Here is a 22,315-nt window from a genome sequence, read left to right as displayed (position 1 = left end):
TGTCCAAAGTGGTTTCAGTGAGAGGCAGTGATTAGCAGTGATTTGTTTTAGGGCTGTCAAGAAATGTAACATTTTATTCTGATTAATCACAGGACATCTGTGCAGTAATAATTGAATCATAATGTAATGATTAACAGTAATAAATCAGAAATGAATCATGATTCGTTGTAATCAATCAACATTCTTAAACATGACCCAAACAATTGTATATTTGTATATATAGTTAGATTTCGGTTGTATGTATGAACAATAATAACTCAAAGTTCTTTTAACTATAACTTTTTCATTTTTTTAAAAACATGTTGAGAGTTGCTTTTAGTCAGGTCTGAGTTCATCCTTGGACACTCTGGACGCGTCCTGAAGGAAGAGGAGGACAGAAGAACTTTGAGAGTCCAGAAGTGGAGACTGAGTAGTTTCACTATCAGCTTACTGATAGGAGCCTCCTCAATGCTGTCTCCTTGTCTCTGCTTATCAACACTAATTAAAACATTTGGATTCTCCTGCAGCTGCTCTGGAGGAGTATGTGTCCGTCTGAGCATGTATGTGTGGGAGACATGAGAGCGGAGAGGAGTCTGAGGAAGGAAATGTATCAGCTTGAAGGACTTCCTGTCCATCTATGGTGAACGGGGGCCTCAGCAAATAACACACAGGCTGCGTCGGCAGATGTGTGTGAAGGGGTGAGACATGTATTACAAACGTTCATCTTCCCCACATCATTTTTAATATTTTTTGAGATTATTCAAATTAAAAATATCTCAGTTTACCAGACCAGATGTCCTGTGGTGATCTCTGCTCACCTACATGCCAGTGTGTCCCTGGGAAAGACACTTAAGGTTTCACTGTTGATTAGATAGTCTAAAAAATCTGACATTTGCAATCAAAGAACTGCCAAGGAAACACAAAAAGTTGTTTAATTTTCTTTTTTTTAGCCCATTTTTTATTCTTGGTGTAGTTACATAGAAACATTGAAAGGTAGTAAACACTGTTTTCATTTCCTCAGGTCAACACTGTGCCGTGTGGACGTCCTCATCACACCATCCTGCAACAATGACAACAAGGTAAGGTTTTTGTATTAATGTGAGCTCTCATTGGTAACAGATTATCTTTCTCTATGGCTGTGTTCAACTTTGGGGTCACCTGGAATTCTGATGGCATTGTGTGAAATGTCTGTGTTAAAGGTTTAAGAATCACTGATGTAGAGATCTGAGTAGGAAAGGCTTACTGTATAAGATAGGCACAAAAACCTGTGCAGTTAAGCAGAGCACGGACTTTACTGCACACTGAAGCCCACACGTCTAACTAAAGTAAATATAATTAATATTATTATTATTACGCGTGCTGTCTCATTTAGCTTTCTTCAAACTAAGGAGCTTAAAATCTGAATCTTTGGATTCCAGTTTCCAGTTCCTTACAACTACACTTCTTGCCTTATCCATCACACATACAAAAGCTGTGGTTACTGCGGCTCCAAAAATGGCCCTGTTTTTCTAAAGTTTGGATTTTCCTGGTGGGCTCATCTCTCTCTCACACACTCTCTGTTCTTTCTAATCCTCGTCATGACCCCTGCTCTTGCTCTGACAAACACAAACCTGGGATCAGCGCCTCTCTTTGCTGTGACCACAGGGTCACAAATATAGCTGCTGGCTCCCCTCTCCTCTGCTCTGCCTGAGACTAAATACCAAGGGCTGTCAAGAAGAACTGTTTACACTGAGTGATCTGACTTCAGGAGCAAACAGTTCCATCAGATCTTCTGCTGTTTCTTTTATCGACCTGACAAACACAAACACTGCAGGGATGAACACATGGTACAGTTTCAATTTTGTGTAGGATTTAAAGGTGTGATACACAGGGTGTGTGTGTGTGAGAGAGAGAGAGAGAGAGAGCCTGTGCTGTGGTTGTGTGTTAGATGAATGTATTTTACCCAAGGGGAGTTAATGTCTTTTTGCTTTACTGTAAATGTTTACATTCCTACGTGTATGCGCTGGTGCTATCTGCTAATAGTTTGTGGAAGAATCCCTAAGTGTCCTCTAGGTAGGATTATCTGCCTTAAATGTGTTTGTGTGAGTTAGAGACGGTGGAATAGAAGAGAGAGAGAGAGGGAGAGAGAGAGAGAGAGGGGCTGACAGTGAGAGAGAGAAAAAAAAGAGAGGTCTAAGGGAAGCAGATCTGTCTTTTAACAGAGGTATTAACCATGACCTTTCTGCTTCCTGAGTCCTGCCCTGTGTCCACTGAGGGCTAATGCATTAACACCATCTTCACACTGTGTCTCCCAGTGCATAAAAACCGCTGTTATTTTAAGTTGTTTCTCCAATGACTGTTGATTGGCAGTTTTAAAGTTACTTTTTGCCCATTAATAACATGTTTTTTCTGTTGATATCTTTCTCTATATTTTCAAATGGATTTGTTGTTTGAACGAAGACTATAGCTCAAACATATTTGTACTTTTGCAGACCAAACCCCAAAGGTACAGTAGCTATGATCTTTAATTTTTGTACTTGTGACTTTGATATTTTGTTTGAACCAGTAAAGCCCTTGAGAAAAATAATCCCTAGACAAGTGACGCATCGGAAATGCTTTGCGTAACTGCTGCTCAGAAGCTGTAAAAATACTCAATACAATAGAAAATAGATGAGTATCGTTACATGGTAGCCTATAATGGATTCGCTAAGAACTGCCACGGCCCCACCTTCAATGCATTCCTCACAAACGAGCAACCTGCAACAAAAACAAACACAAGAGTAGATGATCTGTTGCAACGACAGTAGCATTAAAAAGGTCTATTTTAGTCTGTCTTGTAATTCTCTCTAAAGTCCTGGTAGTTGTTGCAGATGATTGTTCTGAGACAAGGACAAACATTGCTCTCTCTCTCTCTCTTTCTCTCTCTCTCTCTCTCTCTCTCTCTCTCTCTCTCTCTCTGTTGTTGGTCTTTATGAGGCGACTCAGGCTGAAGCACTTAAATTAAATAAAACCAAACCCTTCATAATATTTACATACTCCAACATTACTATTTACACACACAGTAAGACGATGGCTCAGTGGTTTACTGGCTGGAGCACATTCCCCGCCACGAAGGCAGAAAAAGCAGTGACAAGGTTATAACCTGAAAGTGATGTAGTGATAGTGAGGTAGTGCAACAAACAGGGCAGGTTTCACATTTGTCTGGTATGTTGGCCTTTGAGTCCGTGTGAGTGAGTGGCCTGTGTCTCACTACCACTTCCTGCAGTTGTGTATTCTTATTCTGTTCGGACAATAAGAAGGCCTCCAAATATAATACTGTAAGTCGGAGGCAGGAAAGAACACACAACAATGAGTTAGGAGGAAAGAGCAACAGAAGTGATTAGATAGCAGTGGGATTCAACCTTAAAGGCCACAGAATGTCATGTCATTTATAAAATCTTGACTTGTTTAGTTAAACACAAGAATGATACACTCACAGGAATTGAAGAAAGACACTTAAAGATCTTCTTCAAGTCTCTCTCCATTTTTAGTTTATATTGAAAGAAAAAAAATACATACTGCCTGTCACGAATTAAGATGAATTATGATAATCCACAAATCGAGGGGGTCAGAAACCTGTGGTTCCCGAGAAATTTGCGTTTCTTTAGCCTCTTTGCTGTGTTCGAACAGATTTAGTCTGACTGACACATCAGACCAGTGTTATAAGTAGATAGTAGATGAGAAGGGGTGATAATTTGTCACACTAAATTTCCAACTTGCTAACAGCATAATGGCACAGTCCTCTAGTAAAACAGATTCAAAATACAATCAGATATCTAGACTTTTCATCTTGTACTTCTTTGTACTGCCATCATGGTTGAAAGGTTTTTGCTGCTCTTGTTGAATTTAATTTCCTGGCAAAAAAACCCCCAAAAATCTCCCTTTTATTCAGTGTCTTTATTTGTGTTATTTTTTATAACAATAACATGACAGATGACAGAAATCACTCATCTGAATAATCATCTCATACAAGGTGATAGACCTCTGGGCCAAAATCCAGGTTTCTTTGTTAGAATGTCTGTCATCGGGGGATTCGTTTTTATGAGCAAATGAAAACATTAAAAATTAGATTCACTTGTGCCCTGCAGATTTACAGCCATTCGTTTCGATAGATAATATTCCTCATGCCCAGGAGCATGTCGTGCACAGTGCCAACCACTTAGAACAGCATTAAGTGGTGTTTAGATAAAGGTGACGAATGAGACCTGAGGTAGGTGTCTGTTGGACAGTGATGCTTGTTGTGAGGAACATCCCTCTTCTGTAATGATGCAGATGCTCAAGTGCTATCGTTTTCAAATAATAATATTTCCTACGGACTAACTCAGACATAACTAACAGTGCGATGCATGATGACATTACAGTCAACCGTCACAGAACCGTTTTTCTTTTCTTTCTTTTTTTCCTCTTTTTCTTTTGTCTCTCTATTGCCTCAATTACGAAACCTCCAATCTCTGCCATCGGCTGGGGCAGATGTGTTTCTGCAGGCTCCTGTCATGCCACGTGGTTCTGGTACTTAATACCAACCGACTGTACAATCAAGTACAGTACAAGTACTCGTAGTGCGCAATCAGTTAAAAGCCCCGTGAAAAGCTGCAGCCGCGGCTTTTGACAATTATGTTTTCATTTTCCCATCAAGTGTCGCTGCTGTGTTCTGAGGGCGCTGTCGATTTGAGCAAAGCATGATTAATGAGAGGGATGGTGCAACAGCTGCACGGGCGATTGGTCGCCTGTGAATCATGTAGCAGAGATTAGAAAACGCACCCAATTTAAAAATAAAACCAGAACATGGTAGATGACCAGGTAATGTCAACACACTGGGCGGGCGTGTGCAACAGTGAAATCCACGAACACAGAATCTGTTGTCTGCGTTGCCTGATCCCTATCACCTGTCCGTTGGCATGCAGTGGGTTTATTTTTTTTATAACAGCATCCACTCAGGTGTGTTTGCACGTGTCCTGTTCACATTCTGACCGCTCTTTAACCTGTAGCATCACTGATGTCCATGACAGTCCTCAGCCATGCAGAGAAACAACAGCTTATTTAGGCCACAACAAAAACAATGTTTGTTTTTTTCATACAGTTTACATTCACTGGAACAAATGACGGGCTTTTTTTTTTCACACAGTTTACATTCACTGGAACAAATGACTCACCTTTGTAGGAAAACAACTTCATTATTACAGGTTGGGACTTAAAATTAATACATGTATTCCCTTAATTCTTCAAGTATAATGGTAAAAATAAAAACATAATATTTATGTCTGCCCGTTCCTAAAAACCCTGTTTGTTATTAACAGTTGTGTGAAACTAAAACAAATAGATATGTCGCGTTGGTTTTACGGATTATAAATTAAGTAAATATAACATGACTTTCAAGTTAAATAAATGGTGAAATGTAAAACTGGCCACAATGGCTGTACTTTTTAGAAATGTTGAACCAAACTTATTTTAAAGAGTTTCATTATAAAAATGTTCCGTTAAACATAAGACCAAGTCCTGCTATCTGATTGGTTAACTCCTACGACGAGGCCGCATTTAAATTATATACAAAAATACACAGCATTATAACAGTCATTTCTTAAAGCCACACAAAAAAAAACATAGAACCCTTTCAGCGTTGCTTAAAGCAAACGTACATTTATTGGATTGTATTTTTTTCACCTTTTTTAAAACATATTAATGGTGGAGATTAATTTATTGTGATATTTGGAAAATCTGGAAATGAAAAACTATGGGGAAAAAGTTTAGTTGTGTGAGCACAGAAGGTCAACTGACCTAAGGATTCTTCTGAAAGTGAGATTGAAAAAAAGTTATTCTTAAAACGTGATGCTTTAACGAGTGACGTGTCACTCCTTGAACTATAACTACAGCATTAAAAGCAGGGCTGGAATATAACCCTTTAATATTCCACAGTTTTAGGGGAATGTTAAGGTTAATACACACCAATGAGTTCTGAATAATAATAATAAAAAAATCACAACCAGGTTTTTAAATCGACTCTCACAGCAACGTCAAAATATCAAAAAAAATAAAATAAAATAAAAAAAGGTTCAATAATCATTATTTTTCTGACTAAATCAACAATTGAGAGATTAATTCAATGTAATGACCATTTACAGCGTACACACGTGCAGTTTCACTGTGATTTATTTTGATTGTGAAGTGAAAAGTGTCATCTAAAATATTTTGGTAAATAAAAGTCTCTTGTTGTTGCGGTGTGCGCTGCTTGAACCGGTCCGTGTGGACACCATGTCCCGTGGGGGACAGCAGTAGTGTATGTAGGAGACAGTGGGTGAGTGTGGAACACTGGCACAGTCATGGGTGAGTAGTGATGGTAAAACTGCGTCTGTCTGTCCTTCACCACGACCTTTACTGCTGCTTTCTTTGCCGTGCAGCAGGACAGCAGCTCGGCCGTCTTCTGCCGCCGTTTGGTTTTATACCTGCGGTTCTGGAACCAGATTTTCACCTGACTCTCGGTCAGCTTCAGAGCCACAGCCAGGTGCGCCCGTTCCGGGCCTGAGAGATACCGCTGTGCGCTGAAGCGACGCTCCAGCTCGCAGACCTGTGCGTGAGAGAAGGCCGCTCTGGAGCGCTTTTTGGTGACGGTCAGGGCCTGACCTCGGGCGGATGGACGTCTGCTCGAGTCCCGGCAGTGGTGACATCCGTCTTCTATGAAATCTACCACAGTTTTCTGGGGGTCATGCGAGTCCACACTGCCACAGTCTGAGAGGATAAGGCGTGAGGTTTTACGCACAGCTTAAAAAGTCAATCGTAACTAGAATGTACGTTTATTCTGTTTACTCATATAAATCCAAGTTAAAATAAAACACATACAATAAGAATGAATTCAAATTACTTATTTTATATAATTCCATAAAATACATCACTATTTCGATGAGGAAGTTCTTTCTAATAATAATAATGGATTCACCTTGACCGTCTGTCTGTTTGGTTCCTCGTTCCTTGACCTCCTCTCCACTTGAATCATCAGATTGGATATGTCTCTCCGTCTGGATGCTTTTTTCCCCTGTGTCCTGACGACACACATCAGGGTCGCTTCCACCGTTTTGAGCACCGCAGAAGTTGCTCTCTTTTGCGCAAATCTGTGTGTCACGGACGGTTCTACCCGGGCAGTCCCGTCCGGTGAGGATGTCTTTAATGGAGAAGGACGAAAACGTTAAGGTCATAATTAAAACTCAGAGCAGACACAAGTCGTTCATGGAGAAAGTGGCAGAAAGTGATGATAGTCCTCACAGCTTCCGCCGCCGTTAATCACTGTAATTCGATTGCGGTGTGCAGAGTTCAGGCGGCTAATGAACACTTCACGTCAGGACCTGTCAAGTCTGTCAGGAAACCCGTAAGAAGCAGCGGCAGGAGCAGCAGCTCCAGTTATCTTCTCTGCGCTCTTTCTTCCGTCCACTCCCTCCTTCGCACCGCCCAGCTTCAGCAGAGTCTCTGCTGGGAATCTGTTTGAGAAGCAACCGTTCATGGAATTGTTTTTCAATCATATCAAACGGAAATGAGCTCAAACTAGTTGTTTCAGTATCTGCTTGTTGATAGAATATTTCTTCATTCAGAAAAGCCCGTGCGTAAAGACTGGATTCGTGCGTAAAAACGCATTGTTTTCCACACATCTTACCCTGGAACCCCTTTTTTACCTGGTATTTAGTCCAAAAACATTTCACTGCGTCTTCGTCTTGTAAAGATGAAACATATTATTTAAAATTTACATCAAATTATTTTTTCTAATTTCCTTATGAAATTTATTTTATTTTATTTTTTTAAATAACCAGAACGCTATGAAAGCTGCGAAACTTTTTAACTTAAACATAATTGAGTGACGGGGATAGTGTAGCTATAATCACAGCCTTGACGCACAGGCAAGTAAGTAGCGCCGCCGCGTGGTCTTATTAGAAATATAAAACCCTATCGACTGCGCTCACACACAGACTTTATGTTCTCATATATTTTCTCCTTACTTTTTCTTCTTCTTCTTCTTCTGACACAGAAACATACGATTTATATCCTTATGTTCTATGACACAAACACACACACTTTATAGATTATTTTTCTCTCTGTATAACACACATACTCTCTCTCTCCCTCTCTCCCTCTCTCTCCCCCCTCTCTGTCAGACACAGTCACAAACACTCACTCAGCAATTTCCCATATATTGTCTTTTACCCCCCCCCTCTCCCCCTCCCTCTGTTCTTCTCTCTCTTTCTGACACACGTACACACACTCTGTAAATTCACGACTCGTCCTCTTACTTTGACACACGCACATGGACAGAGAGATACTTCACATTCAGTCTTTATTTTCTTCTTTTATATCTAGCTCTATCTCTCACCTACATGAACACACACACACACACACACGCACACACACACTAATTACGCAACCAAGAGGCCTGTTTCCCTGCAGTGAGGCTCGGTGGTGACAGATGCACTGATCAGTCTGCTCTGTGCTGCTTTGTTTTCTTCCTCCGACTAAACAGAGACGTCTCTTTGTTTTGCAGGAGGAGGGAGTGTGTGTGTGTGAGGGGGGGGGAGGGGGGGGGGGTTGAAATGTTGCTCATTCACTTTGGTTGAACTAGTGTGATATCGTCGTATGCTCAGATCTGTTGGTGAGCTGCTGTGGGTGTTGTTGTGATTGACGTCTGCCTGTTGAAAGTGTCTCTCTGATACATATTTGTGGTCTGCTTTTTACCGACATTGAATATCGCCTTTCACCAGTGTCAAATATAAGGCTCGGGGAGAAGAATTTTTTTTTTTCAGAGTTGCAAAGGAAGCTGTGGTGTTTAAAGTCAACAAGCACATTTTTAATCAGGTCGTAATTTTGATTTCAGTCACTGAAGAGAAACTTTGAGCTCAGTAGAGAAGAGTCCCTTTTAGGTTTCACTTCCGATTTCAAGTCATTGAAAAATAATTTAACGAGTCATGAGTCTGAGACGAGTCCCTGTTGTGTCAGGTCCAAATTAAAGTCACTACAGAAATAAATCAGCTCTGTTAAGAGTTTAATTCCCTCAGGAACTCGAAGTCATTTATTCGCGTCTATTTTAATCGCAGTTGAAGAAAAATGTAAAAATGTAGAAAAAATAAATTATTTTCAAACTACAATAATTAAGATAATTGGTAGAGATTAAAATTCTGTGCAGATGTCATTGGTATTTAAAAAAATATTTTAACGCGAATTTTTTTTTACATGACCTTCAAAACGTGTGGGAACAGAGTTTGTAAGATATGTTTTCTGGTCACAGCTGACTTCCTGTGCCACCCTGTAGAACCGCCACTGCAACAAGCCTGAACTTTCTCTATTCTTGCCAAAACCTCAGTCATTAAGTACGGCGTTTATTTTTAGGAATTTTATCTTGCGGGTATCTCGAATTGTTTTATTAGAAACTAGTTTAGTTTCTAAATGATTGTGTCCCTTATTGTAATGTAAAAATAAAAATATATAGTTGCGTTAGCAATCCCCAAAAAACCTCCATCCAGTGCCCTGTTGAAGCAGGGACCCCGAGGAGGCTCTTTCTCTTCTCTATATTTGGCGTCCGATTCTTTTGTGAGCTCCTTAAGTGGTTGCCACTGGAGACTTATTTTGTTTTGGGAAACTCCACGCCTTGCTCAGCGATGAGCCGGGCTGTGCTATCTTTGGAAGAAGAAGCAGATGCAGGAGATAGAGATCACTGCTGCTGCTGCTGCTGCTGCTGCTTCTGCTGCGGCTGTCAGAGCAGCTCTGGCCCCGGCTGCCTCCTCAGGCATCGCCGTCCTGTCGCCAGTTCTATTTACACTTGTGACTGTGCAGCACTTAGAGCTGACACCAGGTATGTGCCACACCGGCAGCGCAGTAGCCAAGGGAAGTGGCCGGTGGGGCAGCGAGTGCAGACAAACACTGCCATTCATCTCCATTACAAGTGTCTTGAGTGTCGGAGCAGGTTTGGGGGGTAAAGGTCTTTATTTAAAAAAACGGAAAAAAAACTCACCTTTACCATATCGACAATATCGTTTATATACTGTAACCAATAGCAATTTAACAATAAATTAATAATAATAATACTTATTATTTTTATAATATTTTAAATAATACTTTATTATCATTATTATTAGTAGTAGTAGTACTATTACATTATTATTATATTATTATTACTGCTACATGCGGTTGTTACAGGCAGGAGAATATTCTTCAGTGTATATTTATCCTCCACTCGAGGTTCTGGGAGTCTCGTCTGTCTGTGCATCCCGGGGATGTCGGTCGTTGTCTGGTTAATGTCCGTCTGTGATTCCCGACTCTCTGAATGCTCTCTGTTTCTGCTTCTTGTCTCAAAAGTCCAATGTCGTCGAGAAGCTTTCTCACAAGAAAAATGAAGAAGAAGAAAAAAAGTATTTTTTTTTGGCTGCAAAACGATGTGAGAGGACGGGAAATACATATTTGAGAGATAAAAAATGACAGTTCTAATGAATGTGTTTCTATGTTTGATCGCTAGTATTTTCTAGCTGTACGCGAAAATACACACGCGGTTATTTGTGCGTGATGACGACAACTTTACAGGTTAATGTAAAAGTCAAACCTAATTCTAATCATAACAGTTTTTTACCCAAAACTGAGCATAATTTAACTCGATTTTTTACCACAACTTTAATCAAATATTTAGAAAGAAAATAGCGTTGGTTCGACGTTGTTTGTATCCATTAGTCCATGACCTAAATTTTCAGTAATACTTCCAGAACTCGTTCTACTGTGCAGTAAATAAAGAAGTACTAAAGAGTACACCCACATACTTCACACAGACATAATTCATGTTGTAGCCCTTTAACCTATAACCTTAACTAACACAGACATAAACCGTGTCTTAATCCTGACTCGAACTCTAATCTGACACTGAATCTACAATAATCTTTACCTCGTGTTCCCAGGAGTCTAGTTAAATCAGTTGAACACACACTCACACACACGTGTACACACACTTCAATCACAGGACATTATTCCTTCTGTCTTTTAATTTCATTTTGTATTTCAATTTTTTTGTTTTAATGTTATATTTTTACACAAAGAAAAACAGTAAAATATTTGATAAAATGAATTAAATGAGTTTCTAATCCAAACGGTTTTAAAACTACAATTTAACGGATATTTCGGGAGCGACGTCCGTCCGTAAACTCATCCAAAAATACTTTTTCTTTGTTTTGATATTATTTTTGTTTTAAACCCAAACCAAATTGGGCAACAAGGCCATTTTTCCCCTCCTTGAACTGACGCTGGAGTCATAATTTTAACACAAGAATTTTATAATAACTCTTCAAATGTGTCAACGTATCCAAACTGTTCAAATCTGGTGAAGTTTTTGAAACGTCCATGTATTTTAGATTTTAAAAATCCATTGTGTGATGCCTGATGGATTGCGTCAAGGTCGGTTTTATTTATTTATTTTCCCTTAAATACATTGCTTTCTAAAATAGATTTGTTTAATTTTGGATTAAATGACCGGGCCTTTGTTGGACTAATACTATACCAGTGTAATCTTACAATAAAGTCAGTATAAATTGTCCAAAACGCACTTTATTGTCTGTCGCACATGAACAACAGGTCAATCAGTCTCTGCCCAGCGACAACAGTCAACGCAGTCAAATACTAAACAGCAGGTTTGCAGTGTGTTTCCTACATCTGTGTGGCTCAGAGTAAAGGGACAAAACGGGATTTGACTCTGTCGGTTCCTGTCCGTTAGATCACAGCAGCAGTTTGCGCCTCCTGGAGATGTTCAGTGAATCGTTCACTCTTTGCACCAAATTGTTTTGGAATTGCATACTTGGATCCAGTCATCCAAACCGGAAAAATATCCCCCAGTTGCGTTTCTGCCCACGTATCAAGTCACCAGGCTCGAATGCCCTGCAGAGTTCCCTGACAGGGTGCGACCACCGGTCCTTGGGGAGCCTGGCTCTGCGCCTGTGCGCCAAAGTTCCCCAAATTCATGTTCACAAAGGCGTTCGCTGTGGTGGAGCTGGGCGGCAGAGCGGGTAAAGCGGAGTAAGTACAGGAGTAGGTGTTGGTGTACACCGAGCTGTTGTAGCTGTAGGGTGGATACGTGTAGCTGTACGGGTTTGGAGCACCCACTGTGTAAGAGGAGTTATAGTTCTGGGATCCAGTGAGACAGGGCCGGCCGTCCCGCACCAGCACCGGCACGGCCACCCTCCTGGGCGGCGGGGGAGGATGATGATGGTGGTGGTGGTGGTGATGTCCCGCCATCTCCAGAGTCTTATCCTGCCGCTGCCTCTTACATTTGTACCTCCTGTTCTGGAACCAGATCTTGACCTGGGTGGAGGTGAGCTTCAGGGAGCTGGCCAGGTGCTCTCTCTCCGGGGCGGACAGGTAGCGCTGCTGCTTGAAGCGTCGCTCCAGCTCGAACACCTGAGCCTGGGAGAAGAGGACGCGCGGTTTCCGCCTGGTTCTCTGCTGCTTGGCGGCGGGTTTGTCCGAGTCTGTATCCTCGCAGTTGTTGCGCAAAACACCGCAGATGTCTGCGGGCAGGACAACAGAGAACTATAAAAACTGTAACCACAGCATACGGGCTCTGCAATTAATGTGTTATTGATATTCTAATATCTACATGTTACCGGTGTTACCAAACCATACATGTTTTCATAGCTATAAAAATAAACATAAAAATACCCATTAATTAATACATTTATACATATATAATGTTGCATGGATAAATGATCACACATCAATTATTAGTCATCAAAGATTATCTTTTATTTCCCACCTGTTCAAATAAGTTAACAGCCTTTATATTATTATTTTATATTTGTTAATGTATTTATGTAATAAATAAATTAACAAATATAATATAATAACCAATAATAACTACTATTTGTTTATTAATCTATCCATTAGTAAGGAGCCGTTTAACACAATAAATCCAAGTGGCCTTATATGTATTGTTATAATATTTATTACTAACTATTTGAGAACTTTTACCAAAACAAATTTGAAAAATACATGTATTTTTTTTAAAGAAACACCTGCTCGTTTTAGGCCCAACAAAAATGACATCTGGTCTCCAGGTTAGAAATGACAGTTTTAAAGGACAGAGCAGATGATGCTGCAGAATGTAACATATTTACTGATATTTTTTTTCTGCAGCTGAAAATCATATCTACAATTAAGGCTGTGATTTTCCTTTTCCTTTTTTAGCAAAACGATCAAATTTCGAAAAAGTAATTGTTGTCCTTGTGTGAACCAAAAAACCTCCTTTATATATTACTTTAATTCACGTACCATTATTGGATTGTTTTAAACTTCAGGCCAATGTTTCAATTTCTATTTCTCCACCTTCTTATTTAGGAATAAATACAGAAAATATTGTATTATTTTATAAAGAGAGAAAATGAATTCTGGATATTATGGTCATAAGTCAAATATTAACAGGATGCTGAATCATTGGTGACATATTTATTTGTCTTTTTCTTATTGATTTGTAAATACATGTCTTTACTTTTCCTTCATATTTCATAATGAAGAAGACTATTTTAAATAAACACTGCAGCGTTATATTACTGCAGTTACAATGACTATAAATAATAATAGTGATAACTCTCTGTACTCACTGTCCTGCTCCTCCTGCTCACTCTCCAGCCTCAGTTCCACGGACTGGGTGTGCGCCGGGATGCCGAACATTTCCACGGGCAAACCGGAGCCCGCCAGCCGCTCCGGTACCGTCATGGCGCTGAGGTAGGACATCCTGTCCTGGGTCTCTGAGAGCCCGGAGCTGAGAGGACTAGGACTGTCCCTGCCTGCCAGCATGCAGGAGGGAGGCGAGTGCGTACGGCTGGTCTTGTTCGGCCGGGCTGCGTCTGACTGCGACGGCGCAGCACCGGAGAGACCGAAGCAGGAGATGAACTGGAGCTGGTGCTGCTGGGATTGTTGCTGCAGCTCTAACTTCAGAATGTCCTTTACAGAAAAAGGCGTGGTGGAGGAAGTCAGGACCGGACTGGGGAGCATTATCACCATCAGCGGGGAGGTAACCGATTGATCGGAGAGTTACGGCTCCAAAATCGGACCGACGTGTCTCGGGCCTGTGTGTGTGCAAGAAGCCAGAGACTCGTGCGTAATAGAATATTCTGTGCGTAAAAGTGAAGAATGGTCGCGCCGGGCTGGTTTGTCATGCAGACCGAGGAGGACTGTCTTTCTCTGAGCTGTGACATCCCTCTGTCTGAGTCCGCAGGGCTGAGAGACAGACAGAGCGACAGAGAGAGAGAGAGAGAGAGAGAGAGTGAGTGAGAGAGAGAGGTCGATCCTGTTTGGTTGGCTGAATACAGAAAGAGCTGGATCAGCTAAGACGTTGACCTCTCCCGTTTAGTGACGTCTCTCTCTCTCTCTCTCTCTTTCTCTCTCTCTCTCTCTCTGCCTCTCTCTCTCTCTCTGTATTCTCTATTTATCCTTTTCTCATCATTCATTGGTCATTTTCAACCACTTATTTTAGTCGTTAAATGTCCGACTATTTCCATTTACCGTTCTCGGCAGTGAAAACCCAGAGTAAACAGCACAGAAAAGTCTACATTTCCTATCATGATACAGAGTAAACAGCCTCGAGGCGGGTCCTGGCCGTGGTACTTGTGGTGGTTTTATCTGTTTAAACTGCGTCTCGTCTCTAATGGTCCCCAAAAAGCTCTCAGCTCCTGCCATCATCACTGTGTCTCTTTTTAAGATTAGCCATATCTTTGTTTCCTGCCTCGGAAATACATGGATAAGATAATCTGTCTGGACGGTGGGAAACGAGATACAAACACACAGAGAGTTTGGGATTTAAATATAATGAATTAGTTGGGTTTTTTTCTTTTAATTTAGGGAAGAGTTTTGAGATTACAAACATTTATTTATTTATGTTTACCGACGTGTGACTAGACATCCTGTGTAATGATGATGCTAATAGTAATACAACCACCACTATAAATGTTACTGCTATAGTAGCAGTACTATAGTAGTAGTATACGATTAGAGCCACCATTATTAATATTTATTATTATTAATATAAATGATTAAAGAATAAGAATGACAAAATACTATAACATAATCTATCACACTTTTATATTATATATATTTATATATTATATATTTTTTAATTTTAATTGCTTCATGATGGGCACAATCTAGGTTCATAAATTAAACTATTTTTCCTCCTTTCTTCAGGGCGTCTTCTTCCGCAGCAGTGAAACGGGACACCTCTGTCTCCGCTCTCCTTTCTTTGGCCAAGTGCAGGCGCCAGCCTCTGAAGGCCCATTGCTCCTAAACCGTGTGGAAAGAAAAGAAGAGCATGTGAACATAATCTCATCCGCTCACCATCAACCATCACCGCGGCGCTGTTTAGATTAGGAGCTGTTTAGATTAGGACAGCAGTCTGTGTCTGCCACCTCCTCCCTCCGGACTCCTCTGCCTTTAAAACCAGTAAGTGGAGTGTGACAGCATGAAGGAGAGAGAGGTGGAGGTGGAGGAGGTGGTGGTGGTCGTGGGGGTCCAGGGGGCAACAGATAAGAATCAACGGGAGATGTCCGATAGGTTTTTTTTTTAATTTGCGTTTTGATGCACATCGTCAGTGAGAAAGACAGGACACATATAACAAGTGTCATCAATATAAATATATAAATAAAATAAAAAAGATAAAAATCTAACTGAGTCTCAAAAATAACCCCAATTATTAATTAATATAATTAAAAGACCAATGATTGTTAATCAATAATCAAAGATATACCTATTATAAAGTATTTATCTTGACCGTATGTGTTTATTTATATATATGTATTTTTTATTATTGTTCTTTTTCTGTAGTGTTTTAATCTTACGTTGCAGCTGTAATCTGGGATTAAAATGCTATGAGTAATTTTGCAGTTTGGATAAATTAAAAAATATAGAGAAATATTTTATTTCGTTCGTTTAATTATAGGTATTTGTCTTGAAAAACAATTATTTTCATCTATTTTAAAAAATAATTTTAAAAATTTAAACCTGTATTTAATCCCGGTACTTTTATTTTAATCAAAAACGCACCTAATTGCCGTAAATACGTAATTTATTACATTTCCCAAAAAACATTCCAAATCTGTAGTTTTTCTATTTTCATGTCAATCATTCTTATTTAAAAGGTAATATAAAGCAAAGAGTTTTAATTTACTCGACTTTTATAGGTTTTATTTTATTTATTTACTTATGTATTTTTTATTTATCAACCAGACGATGCCAAGTCTCAATGCGCACTACAGCGCACTATTATTATTATTTAATACTAACTTCTTCTACTAACTTGTCTGGAAGTGCTGTGTGTGTGAGCTGTGACATGTTCAGGGACAGACGAGAGCGTCAGTAAAGTCGGAAACCTCTCGTGTCGGCCTGAATGTTCTCTTTTTCGTGTCACTTCTAAACGTCACGGGTCATGGACGCAGCGCCGCGTCTCCGGCCTCCTGTGAGCGCGCACTGACGCGCGTTCACGACCCCCGCGCTCGGTGGTCTTCGCGTGCCACCGGCAGCCTGGAGGTGGCCGAACAGAGGAGCGTGTTTACGGAGCGGAAGAGTCTGTTTCCTGTCTGTAACAAAACCCAGACTCACAGTTAGTGTCAAGGAGCTGCTCCACGCTGAAGGCAGCCTCTCCAACCAATACATCATCTCCATCTCAGAATATCATGGTGATAAGGAGGAGGAGGAGGAGGAGGAGGAGGAGGAAGAGGAGGAGGTCAGGTCCACTGCACAGGTCAGCACTGACATGCTGCTGCTGCTGCTGTTCTGATGATGTGGGCTGTGAACTCATGTTGATACATTCCTCTTCCCTTACTCTCTTCAATATTAGTGAGTTTGCCAGGCAGCAGTGGACATGTTCCTTCTTGTTCTGCTCCTCTCTCCATGTCTGCTGGGAAGACACTACTTTTCACACACACACACAGCGGTATCTTCTCAGCAGACATGTGAGTGACAGGTGGACATGTCCAGTTTGTCCTCCCCGTGGAGTTATTGAGGGACAATGGACACCTGAGGACAGCAGAGAAGAGTCCTGATGACTTATTGATGACTGTAGTCATTAAGGCTGGTTGTAAGTAGAGAAGCATGTGCGGGGGGGGGGGGGGGGGGAGCTACAATCAGAGCGGGTGAGGAATTCTAAAGGGGGCTATGAACATTTTTTTTTTGTAATAGATATAGAATTTCTTCCAGAGCAATTATGTGGGAAAGTGGAACCTACAAGTAAAATCCAAAATGTTGTGGTCTACGATCAATCCAACTAAACTCCAGATTAAAATGACTTGTAATCCCAAACTGACACTTGATAATCCCACCCAGACACCTCATTCAGGCTGCCTCAAACTTCCTTGCAGTGGTTCCATAGTGTACTCATTGTCACGCCTGCTTGCACATGTGCCTGACATGAAAAAGGTCCAGGGTTCAAGTCCCAGAGGAACCACGTGTATGGAGCACACTGTTTACATCATTAACCTGATTGATCACAGAGCAGCTGTGGATTCATTAAAAATTAATCAAGATAAATATAGGCAACAAAACACAAAAAACAATAACAAAATGTTATATTAGTTTTTCTTTTTTTGTCTGGCGCATCAAATGGAATTTGTGCAGCCTGTTGTAGTCGATGAGGCCAGAAAGACCAATACTGACCTTTAAAATAAAAAAATAAAATACAAACATTTCCAGTGGAGCTCATTAAGTCATTTTCTTTTGTTAGTTATCAGTAAGAATGGCCAAGGACCAAACCGCTGCGTGTCTGTTAATGGCTCTACTCTTGCAGGTTCCGGAAGGTGAGCCTTATCAGCAGAGCATGTGCTGGTGTCAGTAGCCTGGACCAGGACTGTACTATTGTGCCTAAGTGACGGATGACAGCGCCTTCACACTGGAGGAAATGAGGAAGTCAGAGGCTGGAGCTGCAGCGCTGGACTTTTCACAGAACTCCTCTCCTCAGCCACGGACCTCCAGGTCTGTCTGAACCAAACGTTCCACAGTGGTTGACTAGTGGGTTATCTGTGGTTAGCAGCTGAGCTCATTGTGATAAACGGGTTCGTGTTAAAGACTGTGAGAACGTGACGGCTTTGAAAGTCAATGTCATGTTCCATATATCAAGAGTCCAGGAGAGGAGGAAGCAAGGTCGGACCAGTCTGGGTCTCCTGGCCTTTGGCCTCCCTGGGGTCTCATAAATTAGTGTGTTGTAATTCTCTCCCAGACGGCCTTGCCCCAGCAGGTGTGTGTTTGTATATACGAAAGCCAACAGGGGATGTAAGAGCCGTAATGTCCATGATCTACGGTGTTGGGAATGTAGTTTGGGAGGAAACATGCAGCCTAAATATTCTTATCCTGCCCACTTCCACATGGGCCACGGGCGTGGGTGAAGACGTAGAAACGTAGAAAGACCTAATTATTAATTATTAATAATTTTGATATAATTTTTTATTGATGATTGTTTTTGCCACAGTTTAAGTTGTTGTACTGGGATCATTTCAGAGCAAACTTTAACCTAGCGTGAATCTAATTATTAATTATTAATAATTTTGATATAATTTTTTATTGATGATTGTTTTTGCCACAGTTTAAGTTGTTGTACCATTTTGGGATCAGAGCAAACTTTAACCTAGCGTGAATTAAAGGTCCTGCTGACAGTATGTTCTACGGTTCTCCTCTATATCTTTCTATTTTTGAGAAAGATTTTTTAATGATATCTAAAAGTCAATAATGTCTACCCTTTTAGCTCAACCCTGTCTCACTTTTAACTGTTTTTCGTCTGACAGTGAGTCAACAGTTGTTACCTTTACCACCTTTTCTCCGACTGATTTTTCCTTGTTTTTCTTACTGGCTGCTGATTTATTGCTGTTGGCTGGAGAGTCCTCAGACACCATGCTGCTAATTTGTCGCAGTTTTTTTTTGCGTTTTGTACTCTATGTTAAGCTAATTGTTAGCAAATTTTATTATTATTTTTTATAAATAATATATGGGTATTCAAATAACGGCCCGAGGGCCATATATGGCCCAGTCACAGCATCAAAGTGGCCCAGTCTCAGGTCAGATAAACAATAATAAGACGTTCAGCCCAGATGAATATCCTGAATTATTGTTGTTTTATATCATCTGTTGGTAATTATTGATATTTTCCGGCCAATGTTGCCTTGAACTTTTCGTATGTTCCGACTGTGCCGTGAACCCACAACAACTTGTCCTTTTGAGACCCTTTTGCTGAAGGCGACTGTGAACTTTGACCCTTTTTGTTAATAGAAGATAAAAAATCAGAGGAGCTGTGGAATCATAAAATATCAGATTGTTTGGCATCATGAAAGACATTGTCACGTTTTTTGTCATCCACCATTCTTCTGTCAGAGGAAAAATAAGCAGTCTGGGCAAAAACTCAGGCACGACTCTTCCACTTCCTGTCTTTGTTTCGGTGTGTGTGTGTGTGTGTGTAATCTAGAGAACCTGCAAAACACAGGGTTAATCAATCAGAAGAATTTTTGAAGGTTTGCCCGCGGTACGGTTGTGAACGTGTTTGACAACCAGCCTTAGATCTTAAGAAACAGATCGTCAAAATAAAAGTCCAAGACCAGAATGTAAATGATATACAGTGACCTCCTCCTTCATTAGACAGTGAGTTTAGCACAAAGAGTGAAGCCGGAGGGACTGTGTAACCAGAGCCTCTCTGTGTCACCTCTGAACTTCACTAATTGACACTGTGACGTTTCTTACTGTAACACCTTGGACAATAAGCACCTGTTCATGGTTATTCACACATTTTTCTTGAAATATATCATTGCTGATATTTTTCTGGTAATTCCAGTCATTTTCGTTGATCTTTTGTTTCACTTTCAGCTTTTTATCAATTGAACTCTGGCTGTTTCCAGGCATACTGATGTAGAGCTGACAAATAGGGTTAGTTAAACAAGTTTAGGGTGTATTGTCCCTTCTTTTTAGTTAGTTTTTAGGTGAAATGCTACAACCTTTAGAAATTATTTTGGCTACTTTGTTCCTGTAGTGGTTAATTCTGTTTTAGCCAACCACTACATTCACCCTAACTAACTAACCCCAAGCTAGGTCTTTCCCAAATTCCCATTTTTAAACTGTTACTAGGCTAACAGGATAGTTTGAGTAATCTGTTAGATGATTTTTTTTTCCTTTTAGTTTTGGCAAGGTTTTTAATGACTCATAGTCACTCAGATTTTGGGTGACTAATTTTCAGCAACTGTATTTATTTTTAGGTTGGTTTCATTTTCAATGTTAATGTTAGTTTACAGTTTTTTTACAGGCTTTTTGGAATACAATTCACTCACTGCTCTTATTGGTAAAAGGCTTGGGATTTGAACGTGTTACTGAAGTTTTGACTCCTTCCAATGCTTCACTTTACAAATGTCCACTATGTATCATATGTGTTAAAAGACAAAAGCAGGTAAATTTTATGAGCAAATTTTCCTATAGAAATGACTGGTCCTGACGTATTGATGTCTGTCATGCAGGTTTCATCACAGTCCTGATCAGCTTTACATTCCTGGTCTTTGACTAAACAGTTTGTGTCAGTGTCAAGATTGTCCTCAGATCTGAGACATTTGTTTACTCTATTTGCACATTCAGAAATTCAGAAATTGTTTCATTTGACTACTACAGGCAATATTGCTGTGATTTAACTCTCAGAAAAGAAAAGAAAAAGGACAAATCTGTCTGTTTTGTCATCAGTGCACATACAAACCTGCGCAGACGTACGAGGATGAATCCCCACGGTGGAATGTAGACAAACGGACGGAGCGCTGATGTCTGTTATCTACATGCATGCTCCATCAGTCCTGGGACTACACAGGAGCAACAGGGAGGTCCTGTGCCGGGTGTTGTTGCTGTGTCTAGTCGCTTGTTAGAGAATTGATGACACTGTCTTTGGAAAACAAACACGGCGGGAAGCTAAAAAGGTGGTCACTCACCACTGCTCTCTGACCCAGAGACAGAGAGGCCACGGCAACATGTGAGCTACGCTGTGACATCAAGCCTGGAATGTGTTGCAGTGTGTGTTTGTGTGTGTGCTAGCACACGCTCCTGTTTGCGTTTCTGTGATACCACAGCTGGAATGTGACTGTGTCTTGTGCCTGAATGTGTGCCTTTGTGTGTCTCGGTGACAGCATCCTGCAGCAGCAGCAGCAGCAGCAGCACTGATAACCAGCCTGTAACAAAACCAAAACACACCAAAAAGGCAGTGTTGTTGGTGCGACTCTCTCTCTCTCTCTCTTTTTTTTTTCTGCCCTACCTGCAATATGCTGGGCCATGCCAAAATAAATATTCCACCTGTCAATGTCATGGAAATAAAGATGAGGCTCTTGTGAATGGTGGAGTGAGTAATGCATTCATCTCCAGGTGACACACTCTGCCTCTGGGCGCTGTCCTGCCAGAAGCCACTTCTGTCACTGGCTGCTCTGACTCACACTTCAGAGTCCAGACAGTGGCCCCGGAGCATCCACTATATCTGTATGTGTGTGTGTGTGTGTAAATACATATATATACACAGACCAAAAGCCCTACTCTGGGCCCCAGGGGCTTTGTTCAAATCCTATAATTGCAGGGCTGACAGTTATAGCTAACATACAAGAAGCCCTCACCTGGGCGGAAAGAATGAAAACATCGACTGTCAACGTGAAGGGAGGAGATGAGAGTGGGGGTGGTGCAGGTGACGGAGAAAGTGAGTAAGATCCAGAACATAACTCAGGGGAAAATAGAAACTTAGTGTTTTATAATAGAGGCTGTTGGGATTAACTGTATTATACTCACTTTTTACAGGATTACAGGTCGTGAGTGATGTACTAATAACAGGTTGATTCTTGGTTTGTGCATCTGAGGAATGAGCTGAAGGACTGCAGGTTTACAAGTAGAAAATATTTGTTTGATTATAAATGTATAACGTTTAAATAAGCTGTTAATGTATTATACGATTTTCTAATAATGCATTCCCATATGTGTGATTTTTAAAGCGGGTTTTTTTTTGTCTTGAATTTGCATCTGTGCTGGCAATTGAAGGACTCTAATTGAAGTGAGGATGTTGTTGGATATTCCAGGATTTAATGCAGGACAAGTGAAAAGTCGAATTTCTCCCTGCCTCTCGCTCCTGTTTGGCTGCAATGCTTTGTATCAACTGCTGGTGGTGGATAAAGGAGCAGGTTGAAGTGGCCTTCATTTATCATCTACTTCTGCTTCTGTTGACAGCAGTTGAAGATGAATGTTTATTCTGCCGCTCGAAGGACAGATTTGGGAGGATGAAGCCAAATTTAAAAATGTCTGCATGTTTGAGTGAAGGGTCAAAGTGATATTTTTTATATAT

At 40.7% G+C, this 22,315-nt stretch overlaps 2 protein-coding genes and 1 long non-coding RNA gene across 3 annotated transcripts; 1 reads left to right on the top strand and 2 right to left on the bottom strand.

Moving 5' to 3' along the window:
- The first annotated feature begins 290 nt into the window (after positions 1–290).
- On the top strand, positions 291–13,757 carry LOC112487863 (uncharacterized). The gene is made up of 3 exons (XR_003051357.1): positions 291–677; positions 1,001–1,058; positions 13,627–13,757. It is a non-coding gene; the product is annotated as an uncharacterized LOC112487863 (long non-coding RNA).
- Positions 5,108–7,716, bottom strand: nkx3.3 (NK3 homeobox 3). Its single transcript, XM_008321880.2, has 2 exons — positions 6,929–7,716; positions 5,108–6,720 (listed from the first exon to the last, which is right to left on the bottom strand). The coding sequence occupies exons 1-2, from the start codon at positions 7,182–7,184 to the stop codon at positions 6,170–6,172; spliced, it is 807 nt and encodes a 268-aa protein (XP_008320102.1). The 5' UTR covers positions 7,185–7,716; the 3' UTR covers positions 5,108–6,169.
- nkx2.3 (NK2 homeobox 3) lies at positions 11,538–14,768 on the bottom strand. The gene is made up of 2 exons (XM_008321870.3): positions 13,599–14,768; positions 11,538–12,509 (listed from the first exon to the last, which is right to left on the bottom strand). The coding sequence occupies exons 1-2, from the start codon at positions 13,999–14,001 to the stop codon at positions 11,863–11,865; spliced, it is 1,050 nt and encodes a 349-aa protein (XP_008320092.1). The 5' UTR covers positions 14,002–14,768; the 3' UTR covers positions 11,538–11,862.
- Positions 14,769–22,315: the final 7,547 nt, after the last annotated feature.

Source organism: Cynoglossus semilaevis, chromosome 12, assembly GCF_000523025.1.
Source record: "Cynoglossus semilaevis isolate Cse_v1.0 chromosome 12, Cse_v1.0, whole genome shotgun sequence".
NCBI classification, from domain to species: Eukaryota; Metazoa; Chordata; class Actinopteri; order Pleuronectiformes; family Cynoglossidae; genus Cynoglossus; species Cynoglossus semilaevis.
This window is presented reverse-complemented; position numbering and strand designations above follow the sequence as displayed.

Excerpts from the sequence above, each read along its gene's own strand:
- nkx3.3 (XM_008321880.2), bottom strand. The coding sequence starts at position 7,184 with ATGACCTTAACGTTTTCGTCCTTCTCCATTAAAGACATCCTCACCGGA. Across the intron at positions 6,721-6,928 it reads CAAACAGACAGACGGTCAAG|ACTGTGGCAGTGTGGACTCG; the intron begins GTGAATCCATTA and ends TTATCCTCTCAG.
- nkx2.3 (XM_008321870.3), bottom strand. The coding sequence starts at position 14,001 with ATGGTGATAATGCTCCCCAGTCCGGTCCTGACTTCCTCCACCACGCCT. Across the intron at positions 12,510-13,598 it reads TGAGCAGGAGGAGCAGGACA|ACATCTGCGGTGTTTTGCGC; the intron begins GTGAGTACAGAG and ends TCCTGCCCGCAG.